The sequence below is a fragment of the Maniola jurtina genome, chromosome 21 (assembly GCF_905333055.1).
Source record: "Maniola jurtina chromosome 21, ilManJurt1.1, whole genome shotgun sequence".
Lineage (NCBI taxonomy): Eukaryota > Metazoa > Arthropoda > Insecta > Lepidoptera > Nymphalidae > Maniola > Maniola jurtina.
Genome location: NC_060049.1, coordinates 4,384,139 through 4,405,691, shown reverse-complemented (window position 1 = coordinate 4,405,691; position 21,553 = coordinate 4,384,139). Strand labels below are relative to the sequence as shown.

Here is a 21,553-nt window from a genome sequence, read left to right as displayed (position 1 = left end):
AGTTATTTCTCAGACGAAAAAATCCATCTCGTAATATGTCATAAATCATTAGCCCTGATTTGCGTTAATGTGGAACTCATTTCAAGATCAAAACGCGCAAATACATTATAACTACCGGTACGTTCACAGAGACACATCTGATTCTTTGCGGGAACTCTTTTTTGTAGGATCAGATTTAGTGGCGACAGTATTTCAATGCACGCGTTTACACAAGCATACGATACGATTGCAGGATCGGGCAAAAAAAAACGGATTCTGCTAAAGTTATCCGATTATGTGACTACAAATCGGTCCTAAAAAATACAGAATCCGATTTAGTGGTAACAGTATTTCAATACATGTGTAGCTCGGATCAAGAATCCCGCTAAACACCAAAACCGATGAACCGGCGGGGAGATGACCGGCGCCGATTACGTCGGACGGCCGCGCCGTGTAAAAACACTATCCGGTTTTGCAGGATCCGATAAGCTCGGATCAAGAATCCCGCTAAACACCAGAACCGATGAACCGGCGGGGAGATGACCGGCGCCGATTACGTCGGACGGCCGTGTGAAAACACTATCCGGTTTTGCAGGATCCGATAAGCTCGGATCAAGAATCCCGCTAAACACCAGAACCGATGAACCGGCGGGGAGATGACCGGCGCCGATTACGTCGGACGGCCGTGTGAAAACACTATCCGGTTTTGCAGGATCCGATAAGCTCGGATCAAGAATCCCGCTAAACACCAGAACCGATGAACCGGCGGGGAGATGACCGGCGCCGATTACGTCGGACGGCCGTGTGAAAACACTCCGGTTTTGCAGGATCCGATAAGCTCGGATCAAGAATCCCGCTAAACACCAGAACCGATGAACCGGCGCGGGGAGATGACCGGCGCCGATTACGTCGGACGGCCGTGTGAAAACACTATCCGGTTTTGCAGGATCCGATAAAAAGCAGATCCGACAAAACTTGATGCTATATGTGAACTAGTACGTCGACGTCATAGATTACTGAATCGTTTCGAGCCTCATGCCTCATCGCCTTTAAATTGATACCACTCAAAACAAATTGCTCGTAGTTATGAGAACATGCTCTCGAGACTCAAGATGTATTGAGGAATGTTACAATTTAGATGCATCTGCATATAGTTTGATAAATATATAGCTGAGTAGAGTTAATTTATTGTAAAAAGCCTTCTCACCTTATACCATTTTTTGTGATGTAACCACAAATTCACGGTTTTCGGATTTTTCCTTTACTTGTGCTATAAGACTTACCTACCTGCCAAACATGATTCTAGGTATTGAACCCTATAGGTTTTCTTGACAGACACGACAGCCGGATAGATGGATAGACAGATAGACAACAAAGTGATCCTATAGGGTCCTTTTGACCTCAAAAGGACCCTATAGGATCACTTTGTTGACACTATAGGATCACGGAACCCTAAAAATTAGAGTAACCTAGGTAGATAAACCTTATAGAAAGAGCTAGGAAATCTTGATTGCACTATCATTCTACCAAATTAAAGACACGAGGTGCTCCAAGCTATTAGCTATTTCACGTTGCATGCTGACATTATCACGTGTTAGAAATCCTCAAGACGTGTTCTAAAATAGTTTGTAGGAAACTGCGGTCTGCCATTGATCTTGAGTCTTGACGTTCGATGACTCACAACACCGTCTACCGAATCTCTGACGTTTTGATATGTATGAAAACGTCTGTACACTTTGATAGCTTATCTGTTATCTCTATTTTCCCCGAATCAACTGGAGTTTGATAAGGAATAGCACCGATTAGCTTCTTATCCGACATCCAACTACAGATATAAATTATGTTATGAATTTAGACTTCTATTTTTATAGATTTCTCCATTACATTTAGGCTTTAGAGTTAGTGTTAGTTTAGGTCCTAAAACCTTAAAGAGCCGACTATTACAGAGCCGAATAATTTACATAGAACTAGATGATGCCCGCGACTCTGTCTGCGTGGATTTCGATTTTTATTAAATCCCGTGGGAACTCGTTGATTTTCCGGGATAAAAACTAGCCTATGCCCGTCCCCGGGATGTAAGCTATTTCTGTACCAAACATTAAAATCGGTTAAACTGTTGGGTCGTGAAAAGCTAATAGACAGACAGACAGACACACTTTCGCATTTATACTATTATTATGGATTTATGTAATTTAATACAGAAGTCGTGGCATGTATAATCCGACTTCTATATAAATTACAGATTGTCACGGTCGCCGTCGATTTGTCGCGCCGACATGTAAACAGTGAGTAATAGGCCTTAGTGATATTGTCCTTGCTTCGGTCTAAGCTTTGCCTGTACATGAAAAAAGGAAAATTCTAGACTCACTGACAAACTCAAAAACGCTCAAAAAAACTCATAAAGCCAAAATCTTGAATCTACAAAGTGGAAATTTTACTAAAGGGAAAGGATATAAAAAGGATTCAAATTTTCACAAACTAAGCCGCGTGCTGTAGGCACATGACATGACAAATCCAAAAATGCGGTCATTGTACCGTCTATTTCGCCATGTAAACACCGTCTGTACACTTAGATATCTCTGTTGTCTTTATTTACCTTGAATCAACTGTGAGTTTGATAAAGATTACATAGATAGCGCCTATGTGCTTTTACAGGCTTTTTTTGTTTTTTATTCGGATACAAGTTAGCTCTTGACTGCAATCTCACCTGGTGGTAAGTGATGATGCAGTCTAAGATGGAAGCGGGCTAACTAACATTTAGTGTATTTACAAAAATACCTCTAAATGTCATTGAGTTTATTCCTAAAAAAATTCAGTCTTCCAATTCTCAGAAGCCTGGAGTTGGGACGTTTGCACTGTAAACCCCATGGCTTGGACAGCATGTAAATTGTAAAGCCTTTGAATTGCCGGATAGGCTAGTTTTTTAACCGACTTTCATAAAAGGAGGAGTTGTGTTTTCTACGAATTACAAACAGATTAAGACTTACATTTTAGAACCTTTGAAATGGTCTCTAAACTCCTATATTCTATCTAGATTCAAAACCCATCTACAAACGGGTCAAATTAAAAAAATACGGTTATGTTTGGACTAAGTCAATATAAACGATTCCCAATTTCAAAATTACACAGAAAACTGAAATGTTGATACTACGATCTTTTTATCTCTTCAAGGTAAACAGGCCAGCCTGTTGATGTTTACCCTGAATTAACTGGAGTGCGATAACTAATAATAGGCGCTAAAGGGTTGGACACACACACCGCGCGACGGCAGCGTGACGCGAAGGAAAATGCGGCTTTTTGGCTTAAATGACTTCTTCTTCTTAGATGCGTTGGGCGATTTTGTTATGGATAACTTCAAAGTCGCATCGCCGACATGCTATACTAATGCGGAGATAGAGTGCAAGAACTAATGTTTCTGCTTATAATTAACAAATTTTGAATGTGACATCCTGTCTTACAGTTTCCACAGCGCGTTGTGTTTTGATCAAGCTTATATACTTACCTATTATAGTTTTTCATGACTCCGCCACGCCGCGCCGTTGGACTTTTCCGTTACGAAGAATTGATTCGTGTTTGGTTAATTTGAGCTAATATTTGCGACTTATGTTACACCTACTTGTAAATATATTGGCATCCATTTTGAAATATCATTTGGGCATTTTAAAACGATTGAGTCATTTGCGAACTTTAATTAAGCTACTAACTCCAATTATGGACGTAACTTCCTAGCATGCCTGTAAAGATTTATCGTCCAGCCTGTAATTATCTGTGTGGGGAACCTAACTTTTACGGGAGAATTATTTTATCCGTGGCTTTGCAGTGAAAGCCTGTTAGGCTGATCTTTCATTGTTACAATCATCCCTGCGAAGATTGATGTTCTAGGAAGTTTTTAGAGCTAAAGAAAAAGAAAATAAAAATCTACTCGTGCAGTCGTCTAAAATACCCCTAATAATAATACATGGTCTCCCTTAGGAAGTAGCGTATCTTATTAGATTTTCCCGCCTAAAAAAAATGTGCTGGTGATAATTTAATTAGTAATTAGTTTGGAGTAGTTTTATGTGTAAACAGTCGGACTCTTGAGAACGTAGTTATCGTTTTTGCTTATTTTGTCCCGAGCAGCAGTACTTAGTAGGACTGAGTAACAATATGACAATAATAGACGATAACGCATTATTGTCCGAGATACGGGCGACGGACGTTGGCGTTTCCAAGAATCGGATGTTAGTGATCAGTTAATTCAGGAGCTAACATTTCGCTAGATGTAATTATAGTTATGGCACACACAGTGGATGCGTAGTAAAAGGGTCCCATTAGCACCTTTCGGATACGCAAATCTAAAAACTGCAGTAAGGACGCCACAAAGGGTTGTTTCATGTTTGTAGACCGTAGGATGACAATGTGGCCAATTCTCTCGTACACAATTTCAAAATTAAACTAAAATGACTCTCAGAGCCTCGATAGTTCAATGGTTGAGGAGCTGGCTGAATCCCGAAAAGTTGGCGGTTCAAACCCCATCCGTTTCCAGTCGTACCCACTCCTGGCACAAGCTTTACGCTTTATTGGAGGGGAAAGGGGAGCATTAGTCATGATTAGCATGGCTAATATTTTTTTAAAGAAAAAAAAAGTATTACAATCCCTTTCATATTGCTCCACGCGGAAAAGGATAGCGCTAGCCATACACGATCAAGTTAAACGGCAAGGAGCGTCATGCAAAGTTGACCGTGTATTGCTTTAAGTATGCCTGATGTCATGCACACTTGACCGATAAACTTGATCATGTAGAGCTAACGTTAGACCTGTCAACTTAAGTTTACAGATTATTTACAACATAATAAGCCACGAGTTACAATATTTAGTAGGTAATATCATGAACCACATAAAAAAAACATCACCCAGCTATACAGGTCCCTAAGTGACAATCTATACTGACGCGTAATCAATGTCAATGCTAATCACTTTCAGCAAATGGCCGATTGTGCCACCACCTTGAGTTTGATCAATTGCTTGTAACATATTGTCGTTGAACACTGATATACGTCATCCAAGATACAGGGCAAAGGCAAGTGTCAAAAGTGTTAAAATTCAAAACTCGAAATTATTTTGTTCAATCGATTTTTAACCCCCGACCCAAAAAGAGGGGTGTTATAAGTTTGACGTGTGTATCTGTGTATCTGTGTGTCTGTGTATCTGTGTATCTGTGTATCTGTCTGTGGCATCGTAGCGCCTAAACGAATGAACCGATTTTAATTTAGTTTTTTTTGTTTGAAAGGTGGCTTGATCGAGAGTGTTCTTAGCTATAATCTAAAAAAATTGGTTCAGCCGTTTAAGAGTTATCAGCTCTTTTCTAGTTTTCTTGTAGAAAAGAAGGTTAGATAACCGTTAGGTTCATAATATTATGTCAATAGACAAATGTCAAGCTGTCAAGATGGACGTTGCCTAAATACATAATTATTTATTTGAAAATAATGTTTTGGAAAACTCAAATACTTTGGATCGTCGGGGGTGTTATAAATTTTTAATTTACACTTGTCACTAGTTATTTTGAAACGTTCATTTTATTAACGTTTTTAGTTGTATTCAGGATTCAACACGATAACTAAATGTTTTAACTTTTTAATTAATAAATTAACGCTCACCTCGTTATGGCGGTAGTTATCTATTTACGGCGCGCGCATATATTATATTAATTAATCATGGTAATTAATGACACTGATTATGTTCATTTAAAAAATGCTTAACATTGAAAATGTAGAGACGTAATTTTTTGCATACTAAGTAAGTATATCAGGTCACTTTTTTGGTAGATCTAAATGATTGGTCGTTTACCTATTTTTTTCTGTTAACTAGATACATGAATTTTTGAAACATCAAACGAATAAAAGGAAATGCGTTCGAAATTTGACACTGGAGTGGACTAAAAGGTATTTTTGTTGACTTATGGTGTCTACTAATATACTTACTGCGGTGCGTCTCTTCGACGGCTTTTGTCTCTGAAGAGAGAGAGATAGATTAGGGATAAAAGTTAAAGCGATAGAAAGAGATGTGTTTATTAATTTTAGGCTGCAGCGCTGTGCGAGCTGAATTGCACTTCATTACGTCGTGACAGGTGTCGATATTTATACGTCTTTGCGGAGTGAACTTTCTCTACCTGATTGCTACTTACTATTAAGTAGGTATTATGTGCCTTAATTCTAAATAAAAAAAACCCTGAAAGTACTTTATCTCCGAACAGTTAAATGGTTTTTCCATTCCGACGTTCGCGATGCAGGTATATCAAGGACTTACAGATAGCCTTATCGGGAAAGATAGACCTGCTCAAAAGCCAGTCATCTTTTACTACAGGTTTTCAGTTTTCATCGTACTATGTTAGTAATTAGTATGTTAGTTCATGAGTGATTAATTATTGTCCTCCACGCCGCGCGCCGTCCGCGGGCAGTAATCCTGCATCGCCTACGCAGGCCCTGTGTTGATAAAGTGAGTATCATGCGGATTTTTTGTCAGCCAGATAACAACTTTTTGAACCTAGTCTGTTTAAGTTTAAGACCATATAAAGCTAGGGATAAAAAACCGGCCAAGTGCGAGTCAGACTCGAGGTATAGTTATCTTACTTTGAAAATGGAACACATTTTAATATATTTTTGTGATGTAACCACAAATACACTGTTTTCGGATTTTTCCCTTTACTTGTGCTAGAAGACCTACCTACCACCTTTCATGATTCTATAGGTCAACGGGAAGTACCCTATTGGTTTTCTTGACAGATACGACAGACGGACAGACAGACATCGAAGTGATTCTATAAGGGTTCCGTTTTTCCCCAGGTACGGAATCCTAAAAATTAACTACATGGCATCTTAGTATTTGTATATCATTGTAGTGGAAGTATAAAAGGCGTGGATGATTTGTCATAAAACGTAAACATCGGAGCTTGGCACGCGGCTGGCGGTCCGATTGTTCCTATGGCTAAATTGGTAACTACGTGCGCGTAATTCTGCATAAGATGAATGCTCTATTGCCTCTCCTCTCGCGTCGGTAGCGATTGTCACGTGAAGATTACGATATTGGACGAGAACAAGCGGTTAGGCGCCATCTCCACGGGTGAGGGAGTCGCAATGAGTCTGACCTACTATCGTCGGCGATAGAATCGCCCTGTGGAGATCACACTAATACTTATTATAAAGGTGAAAGTTTGTGTCGGGGCCCCAAGCCAAGTAGGTGGGCCCTGGCTGGCGAATTCCGGCTAGAAGATCAACACCGGGGTAACAAAAATATCCCGCGCCTTATCCGGGTAACGAGGGTTATGCCTCAACCGGAAAAGACCCTGTCGTCGAAGTTTGTGTGTGTGTATGTTTGTATGCTTGTTACTCTTTCACGCAAAAACTATTGAACGGATTTGGCTGAAATTTGATTTGAATGGAGATAGATACCATGGATTAACACAGAGGCCTAAAAGTATCCCGGAAAATCAATGAGTACCCACGGGATTTTTGAAAAACTTAAATCCACGCGGACGAAGTCGCCGACATCAGCTAGTTGGTCTATAGGGCTGAGATCAATTGAGCGCATTTTGATGTTGAGATCTATAGAACACACTTTAACTTTGCTCAGACTTAAGACTGTTAAAACGAGACAGCGTCATACCGCTGGCCTAAATCTATCTCGTTTTAACTGAAATTCGAGTCTGAGTAAAGTCAAAGTGCGCTCTATAGATTTCAACCCAAGAGTTGTATCGAATTTGGTGGCATAGCGAGACTATCGCCGCGATTCACTCGTCCGTGAAGATGTCGCCTTAGTGCGCATGAATGACTTAAAAATAACCAAGATAGAGCATTTTAGAGCTAAAGAACCTTTTTTTTATTATTATTCACTATAGGTAAGCGCTTGGCCACAATCACACCTGATGGAAAGTGATGATGTGGTTTAAGATGGGACGCGTTTACCTAGAAGGTGCCTATTCACTCTTGTTTTTTAGTGAAGGTAGAATCTTTAAACAGGCGATATATTGGAAGTGGACTGGACAATAAAACAAAAACGCACAAGTCAGTATATTCATACCTTCATAATCAATTTTTTTTAGGTAAAATTTTGGTACAAAGTTAACGAAGCCTGACTTATGTAGTCGTAACTCACATTGGTTTTAATGACGAGCTTAAACGGTACGTACTTTTATATATACTAAAATAGGTATTATTCGTTAGTACATTGATCGTTGGTGTTATTAATATAAGGTCACGCGATAACTGTAGCCTATTCCACAATCTATACCTATATAAGTCTAAATTCTGACTATAACAGAATACCTACAGCATGATCAAGTGAATCTAGGAACGTGAGATTTTGAGATACCTAAGTTTAGTCCTAACTCCTAAGAATTTTCAGAAATTCCTTACAAGCGAAGCAGGCCGAGTCAGCTAGAAAAGAAAAATGATCATTCATTCAGTGTTAATAAGATTTGTAAGGGTAGAGACAGAAGGGATAAACCAAAATATTTTCTCATTTAAAGCTCTTTTGTCCCGGCCACATTAACGGCCATCAACGCGATGTTCAACGGCGTTTCTCATTAAACGAAGATGTAGCCACGATCAACGTACAACGGCATTCACAATGCCATTCAGCTTGAGACGATTTTAACCCCACTTCAATTGACAAAAGACGTTAACCGTTCAAGTGTGGCCACTCAGTTCAACGCGTTGATTATCGCGATAATTATAACGTTGTTGGGCATTGACGTTAATCTTAAAGTGGCCCGAGCATTATAGTTATTTAATTTTTCAAATGCCAATGATATACAGATAAGAAGAGTTCCTTGTCTTGAGCGTCTTACTACGAAAACCTTCTATACAAATTCTGTTATACTTTTGCTGTCCGTACGTAGCGAAGGGCGCTAGTTGCATATAAATTGACGATAATAGCTATTGTTAATCGAACTATTATTCTGTTATTGTTTAGTAGTTACATGGACATAGACAAAAGTTATTCCACAAAATTTTCGACACACAGCTATAACTGATTGATCTCAATGAACGAGAGGTTAAATGAAACTGTACAGTCGGATGTCGGTTTCTGTGATCATACTTTTTGATTCATTTGGTATTGTTAATTGCTTTTGTAATGGGTGTTTTGCAAGTAGATTAATAAGTTTATCTTTGGTATTCTGCAATCCTTGATCTAGTGTAAACCACGCTAAGCCGATTCATAGATCCATGATATAGACCATACTGTACGAATATTTATTTTTTAGTGCCCACTGATGTATTGATAGTTGATCCACAAGTTATTTTTTTGTGCAAAAGTTGTCATTAACAACGATTTGTCTTTTTTTTTTCACTTATTTACTTACTTTTATTTGTCTTAAATTTTTTATCAGGGCCTCGATTGTAAGTTTTTGTACAAAACTTTGAAGTTAGCAATAATCTGATTCATGGCTCGCTCCATTCGTTTTATCCTCTTGCCTTTACGACCTTCCTGATCGCTCTCCAGCAACTTTTTCCGGGTTCTCGTTCCGTCTATGTGTTGCACATATTTTCCTCTATTCTTGGAATTGTTAGAAGTTAAGTATTTTCAAATTTTACCTATATACCATAGACCTAGCCTTTTGCCATGTTAATTTATTGGGATCGGCTCTCCTAACCATTTTTCTCCAAGTTGTTCTGTTTTGGGTCGTCATTGTGTCTATTCGGGTAAGATACTGACATCCAGCTTTGTCGAGGTCTTCCGTTCGTCTGGGTCCTAGCGCTAACATCTATTACGCTTCTGGTCATGTGATTCTCGGGTCTTCTCATTATATGACCATACCACCGCAGCCGTCTCTCTAAGAGTTTGTCTTCGATTGGTGCTACTTTAAAGGTGCCCAGAATATGCCTATTTTGTACTTTATCTAGTAAGGTAACTGCACCTGCCCATCTCATTAACCCCCGACCCAAAAAGAGGGGTGTTATAAGTTTGACGTGTGTATCTGTGTATCTGTCTGTGGCATCGTAGCTCCTAAACTACTGAACCGATTTTAGTTTAGTTTTTTGTGTTTGAAAGGTGGCTTGATCAAGAGTGTTCTTAGCTATAATCCAAGAAAATCGATTCAGCCTTTGAAAGTTATGAGCTCTTTTCTAGTTACTGCAACCTTTACTTGTCGGGGGTGATATAAATTTTTAATTTACACTTGTTTTCAAATTTTATCTATTATTTATTTTATAATTATTATTCAGTTACTGTACATCTGTTCTATCTACCGCGACAATTTCTGTAATTAATCAAGCACGTGCACGTGTTGTTAGTTATTATTATAGTTGTACATTCCATTGTAATCTATTTCATGTCGCAATAGATTCTCCCTTCGGCAGCCAGTTCGTTACCTACGTTATTTATTGTTTTATATTATATTCGAAAACTGAGATTCAACGGATCAGAAATATGTAGAAGAATTCGTCACGTCTTGCTTGTGGGATGAGGTCTTGTACTAATTGTTGTGCCAAAGTAATTTGGATATATGTAGATGGAAATTCTAGACAGGCATAAAATCTATCGGAAACTCTCTTTATCCTTAGTCATGAACTAGTTATCTTCTTGAGTTTGTCTGTAAAGACAGGTCCATCCAGGCGACGATAATGATTGGTGGTGGGTGGGTGTTGATTCTGCTCCATAGCTAAATTATGTAGAAAGTCATCTTTAGTACTTGCACCAGAAAAGTCTGACTTATTATTATTATTCCACAATACTTTCTTTAGGAACCCAGGGACTCGATCACGGTAAAATGACTGCTACAGGATGACGATCGTAATCACCTCTGATTGGCTGACACTCGCTCACTATAGGCTACAATGCATTTTTACAATAAGAATGCCATAAATTCAGCCGATCACAACGATTTCGATTGTAATAATGATTGATGCAGGTTTTCCCGAATCGATCTACGGATCAAATAAGCATAAGCGTAGCTACTTAATTATATATCTTGTTTGCTAAAATTTCAAGTTAATAAGTACCTTAGTATTTCCAAAAACTTTTTGTATGGCCACTAAAACCCATTGTTCGTTTACTGTGTCTAATTTTGGACAAATAACATCACCTACTTAGTACTAGTGTTGCAATCCTGTACCATTTTTGGTCACGTCCGCTTTAAGAAATTTAGCGTTACAACATCATAAAGGTTTATTCACGTTAGACCGTGCCGGGACTGAGCCGTGCCATGTCCGATGCGTAAAGGATCTAAGGATTGGTTTGTATGAATTCACACTAGACCTTATCATGTTCGAGTCTTAGGCTGAGATCTACAGAGCGTACTTTGACTTTGCTAGACTTAACATTCAGTTAAAACGAGATATTAAAATGTCAGCGATATAACGCTGTCTCATTTTAACAGTGTCTTAAGTCTAAGCAAAGTCAAAGTGTGCTCTATAGATTTTAGGCTGAGTTTTTCGAGCCCCGTTCGCGTTTATCATCATGATCTTGATCTATTTATTCAGCATCGAAACATTGACCTCCCGAGTAGGCGGCGGACGTTTCAACCGCGTCCGAGTTCATTCATATAAAATTCCATCACCTATCGGACGTGCTCAGCACGATCTAATGTGAATACTCCTTTATTGTCTGCGTTAAAGGCGTTGATGTCTAGGAGTTGAATCACGCCACCTGGCTTGCCAAATCATCGTGTACCGTAAACATTGTCAATGGTATTAATTTGTTTACGTTTCATTTCAGTTGTATTAAGAGGAATGTTTTCGGAGCGCGCTCCATACCCATGTTGTTTGATCTTATTTGCATATCATCCCATCAAAGTCAGTGGCTCTAGAAACTATACATACTGTGCCTACTACTACTTTTTTCTTATTTTATGTACTATTGTAATGTAATATCTGTGGTTTGTCAGGTTTTCGTATAAATATGTACCTAATTCCAAAGTGACATTGGATTAAAGATTATGTAATTTTTGCGTAAACAGTCACCCCTTTGGAACTAGGAATCAGCTTAACTTATATTCTGTGGGTATTCCCGCCGTTCGTATCTTACTTCGTAGGTATCTCGAAATGGGTGAATAAATCACCCACTGCGCAGGTTCAAGATACCGATTACTTTGCTCATGAAACATGAATAGGTCTTACGTTATATTTTCGTGGGATTTGACAAACTTTATTGACCTGACAAAGTTTATTGGATTACAAAACTTGAGTTGGCACATAATTGGATAAAATGAGCTAGATACACGTAGTTACAATAATAGTTTATCGATTTACCTTTTTTTTTTTTTTTTGTTGACGCTGGGGAATGCATTTACGCATCCCCCCCGGAGGGAGGGTATGTGGGACTCGCCGGCCGAGAGGCGACCGGAATACCCACTAAACCCCAGCGGCGCTACTGCGCGTCGCCTGGCGACTGGGTCACGGGAACGGCCGAAGCAAACAACCGCGACCCAGCCAGCGACGTCTGCCAAGGCAGACCCTCCACCGGGGACCTACTCGGTCCCCATCGACGCACCTCCGGGACGCACCAACGAAGTGCGTCCCCCGACCTTGGGACGCGCACGTCGCCCGCGTCCCATCCTCCGCTTCATCCACTGTGCCCTCTGCTAGTCAGAGGGACACGCGGAGAAACCTCCCCCCCTGCCAGGTCATTAGCCATAGCCAACAATATCTCCGAAGAGAAATTATTAGCCATGTTACCGGGGCGCACCGGCCCGAACACTGCTCTTCCCCTCGGACGCATCCAAAAGGGACCAGCAGCATCCAGGCACACTGGGAGGTTACCTGGCTGGCGCCGAATCTTTGTCACGAAATTAGTGAAACCAAGATTCGCTGATTTATGTAACCAAAAATCTATAAAATCTTTTGACAGGTTTTTGACCACTACAACGCTATCTCATCTATAGTACGCGCCATATCGAAGTGGCAATCGGGGTGCGGACGCCCCGCACACCCGCACAGCCTCTGCGCTAAACCGCACCGGGTTAGCGCGGGTGACGTGCGGGTGTGCGGGGCGTCCGTCCACTTCATACTCCGATTGCCATCTCGACCTGTCGCGTACTATACTTATCACTAGGCTATAAGTATAGGTACTTTTAGTACGGAACCCTGTAATAAAAATGGAACGGTCAATTGACCGTGCGCGCTATTTGATACCGCACCAATTTATCCATCAAGATTGTCATCGCGTTTTGATATTCTCGGCTTCCCGTTTCCATTCGCCTCTAGCAACCGACGACGTTTTTAAACAACATTCGTGCTGGGGCCGGCCGTTTATTTGTAAACAGACCCGAGTTTTTTCAAATAGTCCTTTTTATAGATATGGCAAGTGGTTTAAAAAACCGGCCAAGTGCGAATCAGTCTCGCGCACCGAGGGTTCCATACTACAGAAATTAATTCTGCAGTTAATTCCAAGTTAAAATTAACATTGTTCTCTTTATACATATAGCATAGTTATCTATCTCACTTTGAAAATTTAAAGTATTATCTACTTAATTATTTCTTCATTTATGTTTATATTTAAAATTTTTTAGAAAAGTTATTGTAGCATCTATGAAAAAATTAATTTGATTTATTCAAATTCAAAATATTTTTATTCAATTAGACTTTGACAAGTAGGTTCTTTTAAAGCGTCAAAAGCATCTACCACTGGTTCGGAATGCCTTTTAGTTTTAAGTGACTATAATATTATGAATAATAAATGACTATGACTAGGTAACTATAGAAATAAGAAGTAGGTACTATTTGATGTATCTAACTTGTAAGCAAAAACTAGTTGCGGAACGCAAAATTTTTTTTTAGAACAACCTCTTGTTACCAAAACGTAGTTTTAAATTACGTAGGGCCGATTTCACCACCGTAATTGTTATCCGAGGGTAAATTTTATATTTTGGCAGGTTTTCAATACAAAAGCTGTCATTACGTCCAATTTATTCCTCGGTTAAATGTCACTCGACGTTGGTGAAATCGGCACTTACTGTAATTTGATAACACAAAGTATTCGAAATCAAATCAATGTTAGAAGCATGGAGTTAAGTAGGTAGTTATTACTAAAAAATATTTGAATCATTATTTGCTTGTCTCTGTGGGCGGTAAAATACGAAGATAAATAAATAAATACGACCCCTGCTATGACTGATATCTCTTATATCTCACAGAATGCATTTTATGGCACTTTATTAAGTAAACTTATAATAAACAATGATAAGACATGTTTCCTTCTCGCTATCTTATCTACTTTCTTAGGGTACAGCTAACGAGTTATTAAATGAAATTATATCATTACTAGTTTTAGGTTTGTAAAATCCCGTGAAAACGCTTTGATTTTCCAGGATAAAAAGTAGCATATGGACCTACGTCTCCGGATCTATCTTTGTAGCTGTCATCAAAATCATGACAGGGACAGACACACTTTCGCATCAATACCCATAATATTATAAATGCGAAAGAGTGTTTGTTTGTAGGTTTATTGGTTTGTTTGTTTGTCCTTTATAATGAAAGAACAAAACAATAAACGACGCAACGGAGTAACGGATTGAAGTGATTTTTTGCATGGAAAGAGTTAAAGATGTGGAGAGTGACATGGGGTACTTTTTATCCCGGAAAATCAAAGAGTTCCCATGGAATATTAAAAAGCCTAAACCACGTGGACGAAGTCGCGGGTATTAGCTAAGTAGTTTATATGATATTAGTTGGTATGGACTATGGATAACTAACTTTGTTTATTTATTTTATTTGAGTCTGGCTATTTTCTAAAATTATTTATCATACACTTTCGATCAGGAAAGTGTTTAACTTTCTATACTCATCACTTTCAGTTTTATGACTTTGGGATTTGGCACAAGGAAGTTTGAAATGGAAGTTCCACAAAATTCTTATCCTTGACAGACTTTTCCTTGTCGCGATAAACGACTTGTAGGATAGAATAATAAGTGGCACACTTTGAATAACTTTGAAGCCATTTGCTTTAGATATACCTATTTACCTTGTGTAAGGTTTTTGATTTTCTCTAGTAACTGCACCAAACTAAATTATTAATACCTATAGAAATGCTATTTCAAACAAAAATAGCCTTCTATGAGCTGTTAAAATTAATATTTTATAGCAAAAACGAGTTGCAGTGCGCAAAAAATAAAACTGTTTGCACTATATTATATACGAGGTCGTCTAGTATCTTCTCTGATTCAAGTGATACTAGATTTCTTTGACGTATTTCGGTATTTACTTACCTAGAGATCTTTATGCTTTTGAGTAGGTCTTATGATACAACTAGGTATTAGGTATACTTAATTATTTAAGACATTACTTTCTCACATGCCTGGTCGAGGGATTCAGAATCTTAGGAGAACTAGGTATATACTAGGTATATAAGACTTCAGATAACTAGAGTTATAACGAGATAGATTTATGAGGCATTACTGTCTTAAGTCTGAACCAAGTCAAAGTGTGCTCGATAGATCTCAGCCTAAGTAAGTTTGTACTGTGTTTAATCGTGCAATATTCGTTGCAGAATTGTTTTCCATATAGGTAGGTATGTCACAGATTTCTGAAGAAAATCGCTCTTGAAATTTCGCAGTGCGGGGTTTCATTTAGTACGATTAAAGTATTAGGTTCTCAAAACCTCTTTCTCTTCTTTACAGTATTACTAGAGGCGTGCAAGAATGACGCCTCGTGCCTGCAAGACCACGCGGGGCTCGAAGCCATCACCCAATTGCATCGGCAGCTAGATGACGACGCGAATGGCAATGTTGACCTCAGCGAGAGTGATGATGTAAGTTGACTTTATGATAGAACAAAAGGTCGCCCCAAAGTTGTAGGACACTTTGGCGTGTCACAATGACGCTTCATGTCTGCAAGACCACGCGGGGCTCGAAGCCATCACCCAATTGCATCGGCAGCTAGATGACGACGCGAATGGCAATGTTGACCTCAGCGAGAGTGATGATGTAAGTTGACTTTATGATAGAACAAAAGGTCGCCCCAAAGTTGTAGGACACTTTGGCGTGTCACAATGACGCTTCATGTCTGCAAGATCATACGGGGCTCAAAGTCATCACCCAATTGCATCGGCAGCTAGATGACGACGCGAATGGCAAAGTTGACCTCAACGAGAGTGGTGATGTAAGTTCAGTTACATCATCGTCATCATCATATTATCAGCTTTAAAAAAAGCTTGCGGAGTGCGGACGACCACTGGTAGACATAGACCTTTCTTAATAAGCGAATAAGCGATACCTTTATTAACCCCCGATCCAAAAAGAGGGGTGTTATAAGTTTGACGTGTGTATCTGTGTATCTGTCTGTGGCATCGTAGCTCCTAAACGAATTAACCGATTTTAATTCAGTTTTTTTTTTGTTTGAAAGGTGGCTTGATCGAGAGTGTTCTTAGCTATAATCGAAATAAATCGGTTCAGCCGTTTGAAAGTTATCAGTTCTTTTCTAGTTTTCTTATAGAGATTTTTGTGTCGGGGTTTTTTTTTAAATTTTGACGTATTACCACTTGCTTTGTTTGGACTAAGTCGGTGACCGTGGTCTCCTGCGAATTTTTTCATAGTTGATTACAATCCTTAGGTAAATGAACGTTGACGTAGACGTTGAACATTGTAAAAATACGTCTGGTTCACCGTCTGCGGCTAGTGTGCAAATACTGCGTGCTGCTAGTCCAAAAACCCTTCTACATACCTGTACGTGCCCCAATGGGTGGTGCTAAACGAGCGAAGAACTTGTCAGCGAAATAAGCGTTCTTTTTCAATAGCTTGATAACATTCGGAGCAACTTATTATAGAAACGCTTATTGAATTAAACGCCATACTATAAACAGTTCAAAATGTACCATCAGCATATAACAAAGTTCATTCACATGGCATAATTTTTCACGCTCGAAAAATCTCGCCTTTACGTTGACATGAACTATGAGTTATTACGATCTGCGAAGTTTTCCGCCTCGTTTACACACACTGAATACTCGCTAATAAATCCGTGTCATGTGAGCCTGTTAATTATAATCTTATTACATTTAAAATACTATACGAAATACTGCTTGCATCACCGGTTTAGTGCTTAGCTTAGTCGACTGCGGATGACGAGGTTCTGGGTTCGATTCTCGGGTCGAGACAAAAATAGTTTGGTTAAATAAATATCATTTCAGTTTTCTGTCAAGAAATTCCCAGTATTAGTCGGGAGTTGGCGTTGGTTTGACCCCTGCTTTGGATTTTTTCGCGTTCTGTGGCAGTAGACGGTAGTTTATCCGTCAATCATATCGGTGAGTGTAGCAAAGCTGACACCAAAACCTCAACTAGAGTGAAGTGAGTTCTCGGTTTGATCCTGAATCAACATCCGTCAAATATTAGGTATTTGAGCATTAGGGGTGTCGTGAAATCAAAGATATAAAAATATTATATTTAAAAACTCTTGGCCACTCTGCCACGATGGTCCATGTCATGGCCCTTGTCATTTCATAGCCTATATTTGACGCCTGTTAGTATAGGTAAAGCATCGTGGTTTTGTTACAAGTTTCATAACTATTGTGCACTGTGCCCGAACCAAAATAGGATTGTCTGACAAAAGTTGTTGATTTCAGTTCCTCCGCGAGGAGCTGCAATACGACAGCGGGTATGAGAAGAGGCAGCGGGCGTTCCATCACAACGACGATATGCACATCTCCGTCAAAGAGCTGTGGGAGGCGTGGCTGCGGTCTGAGGTAAATCTATCTCCATTTTTTTTATTCAGTGACAAATTAATTATTATCAGCGATTTCACCTGCATAGACAGTCTACGATGAAAGCGGGCTAACTTGGAATGAGTATGCCAGTTTATTAAAATTATGTTATACCACTTTGCCGTACTTTGAAGCGACCCATTACACCAGAGACACTTTTCAAATAGAATCAGACCAAAAATCGAATTGCCCCTATGAGAAATTTTAAACCCGGAACCTACTGGAAGACCAAGCTCTTATGAGAAATTGTCTGTCAGATCAGAAAAATACCTGACGCGCGCCAGAATGCATTCTGATTTCAGAGTTAGTTCATAACACTGATGAATGATGACTCATAATTATCTTCTTGTAGGTGCACAATTGGACTGTGGAGCAAACAGTGGAATGGCTGACGGAATCAGTGGACCTGCCGCAGTACAAAGCACTGTTCATCCAACATCGAGTCACTGGTGCTACTTTGCCAAGGTAAAGTCAGTAGCTTCCATCCTTGTCTGGCTCTGGGTCTCTTTTCAGCTACCTATATTACCTGAATATAATATAATATTAATAGTATAATATATAATTATGAATATTTATGAATAAATGAATAAATCTAACAGAGCTATGTTGAAATCCATTGAGCATACAAACAGAATATCTTAATAGTACCTTCCAGTTACATAAGAATAACTCCACCAGTACAAAGTATCTTGTTGGACAAAAAAAATTATGACGAAATACGGTGCAATTCAATTAGAACAGCGCTGCAGCCTATTTTTTTTGAATTTTTTGGTAGCGCATTTAGCACAAAAGGCATATTTGTTAAAAATCTTCAATGACATACGATATGACAGTATAAAATATATGGGCGATGTCGTTGTATAGTTATCACTAGTTAATTAAAGTAAGGTTTAATAATTACTTTATGCAAATCGTTTTAAAAATACGTAATGTTTTACTAACCACGATAACAAGTTCAATGTAACTTATCAAAAACGTTTGTCGAAGTTCAATATACCTATTAAATTACTTAATTTGTGAAAATTTTATACGAAACAATTCATGCAAAGCTATTGTCAATGTACTAACAAGTAACAACCACCAGCAAGGTGAAGGAACGATGCTAAGTAATAAGAACTTTCGCGCGCTATGATAAAGTGCAATTTAGCTTGGCAGTTTTATAAGCCCTCTTGATCAAGATTAAAGGAGTGCAAATTCTGTCCTAACCATCAACCGATGATGATGGTTAATGATTTATAATCTCAAGTCTCAACCAACCACCGAATCATTACTGAGCACAGGTTTCCTTTCAGAATGAGAAGGAATTTGGCCATAGTAGTTAATCATGGCCAAGTGCGAATTGGCAAACACATACATTTGAGAACATTATGAACATCAGGAACTATCAGACAGGTTTCCTCCTGATGTATTCCTTTTTGTACTATTATAATATTACATTCTGTGACTGGCCTGAGAATACCATATTTCAATTATAAAAGTATATTTATTGAACCTAATTTTTTTTTTTTACCAGGCTGGCAGTAAACAACATGCAATACTTGAGCAACGTCCTTGGCATCAAGGATCCCATACATAAGCAGAAACTGGCGCTCAAAGCAATGGACGTCGTACTATTCGGACCCCCAAAAGGCGAGTAATTTGGCATGTTTTAAAAAAAATCAATCTATATAACTCGGCATAGATCATGAGGCATGATTGACAAAAATAGTAGGAATACTGCACACACTGTACCTACAATGTTTATTAAGCGCTAGTCTATAATTAAAAAAAAAACTTGCCCACTCTCTCTAAAAAGATTGATGTACGGCGCAAATTGTACGAAGCTGCGCGTTGACCAAAGTGAGAAGCAGATTATGACAGCCAACCAATCACTTAAGATACCTTTAAGTTCTATATATTCAAGGTGTCCTTAGACCCTGAGTTTTTGTGGGCCCTTCTCAGACCTGGGCGTGATTGGAACCCTCGTAGCTTTAGTTTTAAGTTTACATACTTAATTATTACTGTCACCACTATATCATCTTACAAATCTAACAATTTTGACTATCAAAAGGTGTACAATAGTACCTACTTTGAATAAATGATTTTGAGTCTAGTATTGTTTTGTTTCATGATAAAACTACAACTCTAAACACCCACGCGAAGCCAGAGCGGGTCGCTACTAACGTATAAATCAATGGCTTCAAGGCTAACAAATACTAAATTTTCAAGTTACAAACAAATAAAAGAAAGTGAGCGCCTGCCTGAATTTTCACTGCAAAACCTTTTGCCAAAATTTTACAGTTCTCTTTTGATACATGGCGCTAATACTACCAGTTTGAAAATATGTGTTACTAGATGATGCCCGCGACTTCGTCGAGTTCCCATGCGATTATAAAAAATCCCGTGGGAACTCTTTCATTTTCCGGGATAAAAAGTTACCTATGCTAATTTTCGGGACGCATGTAGCAAGCGTCCCGGAAATTACCGTCTCTGACCAACATTTCATACAAATTGGTCAAACAGATGGGACTTTAAGAATCCCGTGGGAACTGTTTGATTTTCTGGGATAAAAAATAAGTTTATACAAAGCACAAAACAGGTGATCTCATACTCAATGTCATTACGCATGCTACCTCTGAACCTTTCATACAAATTGGTTAAACGGATGGGCCTTTAAGAATCCCGTGGGAACTCTTTGATTTTCCGGGATAAAAAGTAATTCATGTCCATCCCCGGAATGTAAACTAACTTTCATCAAAATCGGTTAAACTGTTGGGCCGTGAAAAGTTAACAGACGGACAGATACACATTTGCATTTATAATATTAGAATGGATGTTGTCTTGAACCGCTAGCAAAGCACAAAACAGGTGACCTGAACTCAGGATGCAAGGTCTTATGCGGAGATCTATAGGTACATAGAGCGTACTTTGACCTTAGTCTGAGGCGAACCCAAAAACACTAGTACATGTATATTACAATACTATTATGATATTTTTAATAGACCTAGAAATATTTTTAGAAGTCTCAGTTGGTATGCCACTAAAAATTAAGAATTCATAAAGACGAGAGTGGGCGGTTTGTTAATTTTTTGTTTGTCTTAAGAGTTACGAGTATCTTTGGACGTGATAATTAAACAGTATGTTCGTTTGATTTCCACGTAAACAAACCGAAAAATAGACTGGGAATTATTCACTTTTTGTGTTCAAAATACACGAATGCGGGTACAATTGTAAGATAATTATTTAAGGACTTGCTTTTCTTAATCCGAAAATCCCATCAAAATCGACCTAGTAATTGTTGAAGATTTGTTTATTTATATTTTGTAATAATATGTTAATTTTATAGCATCATGGTAATCAATTGGTCGATTTTATTGTTATCAACTTAAGCCATTTAAGAAAACATCTGATTAATTTAATAATAAGAAGAAGTGTACTATCGTAAGATAATGTCTAAGAATTTGCAAGCAAGTACTTAATGCAAAAAATCGTATCAAAATCGGCCCAGTAGTTTAATTTTATAGCATGACATCGATTGATCGATTTATTTTTATTCATCAATTTTATTTAAGAATGTTTAACAAAACAACCGATTATGAATTGGTCGATTGAATCAAAAACGGAGTGAATATTTTAATACTCAAATTACTTAATATTCATAAGACGAAGAACATTATTTTTAATGATAGGTATTTACCGGCCTTGACCGCAGCCTTGAAGTTGCTTAGACATTTAGGATTCTTTATCAAAGCAATTTCTTATTACTAGGCTCTATGAGTCTAGAAAATTGTTTTTATTACTATAAAGATTGTCGCTTGCTAATGTAAAAATAATAGCACTATTTAACATACGGCATTTGGAGATAATCTTAGTATTTCTGGATGTTTGAATGATGATGATAAATAAAAAACTGGCCAAGTGCGAG

The 21,553-nt window shown here is 38.5% G+C and overlaps 1 protein-coding gene across 3 annotated transcripts in view; it reads left to right on the top strand.

The window, feature by feature from the left end:
• The window catches only part of LOC123876320 (stromal interaction molecule homolog), a 52,207-nt gene that overhangs the window by 5,428 nt on the left and 25,226 nt on the right, over window positions 1-21,553 (top strand). For 2 of the 3 annotated variants that reach the window (XM_045922546.1, XM_045922544.1), the window contains exons 2-5: window positions 15,572-15,702; window positions 17,512-17,631; window positions 18,002-18,114; window positions 19,163-19,278. In XM_045922546.1, the coding sequence (XP_045778502.1) occupies window positions 15,572-15,702; window positions 17,512-17,631; window positions 18,002-18,114; window positions 19,163-19,278 (480 nt within the window). Of the gene's footprint in view, window positions 1-15,571; window positions 15,703-15,764; window positions 15,878-17,511; window positions 17,632-18,001; window positions 18,115-19,162; window positions 19,279-21,553 lie in introns of those variants that run through there. The other variant, XM_045922547.1, reaches the window with a different exon arrangement.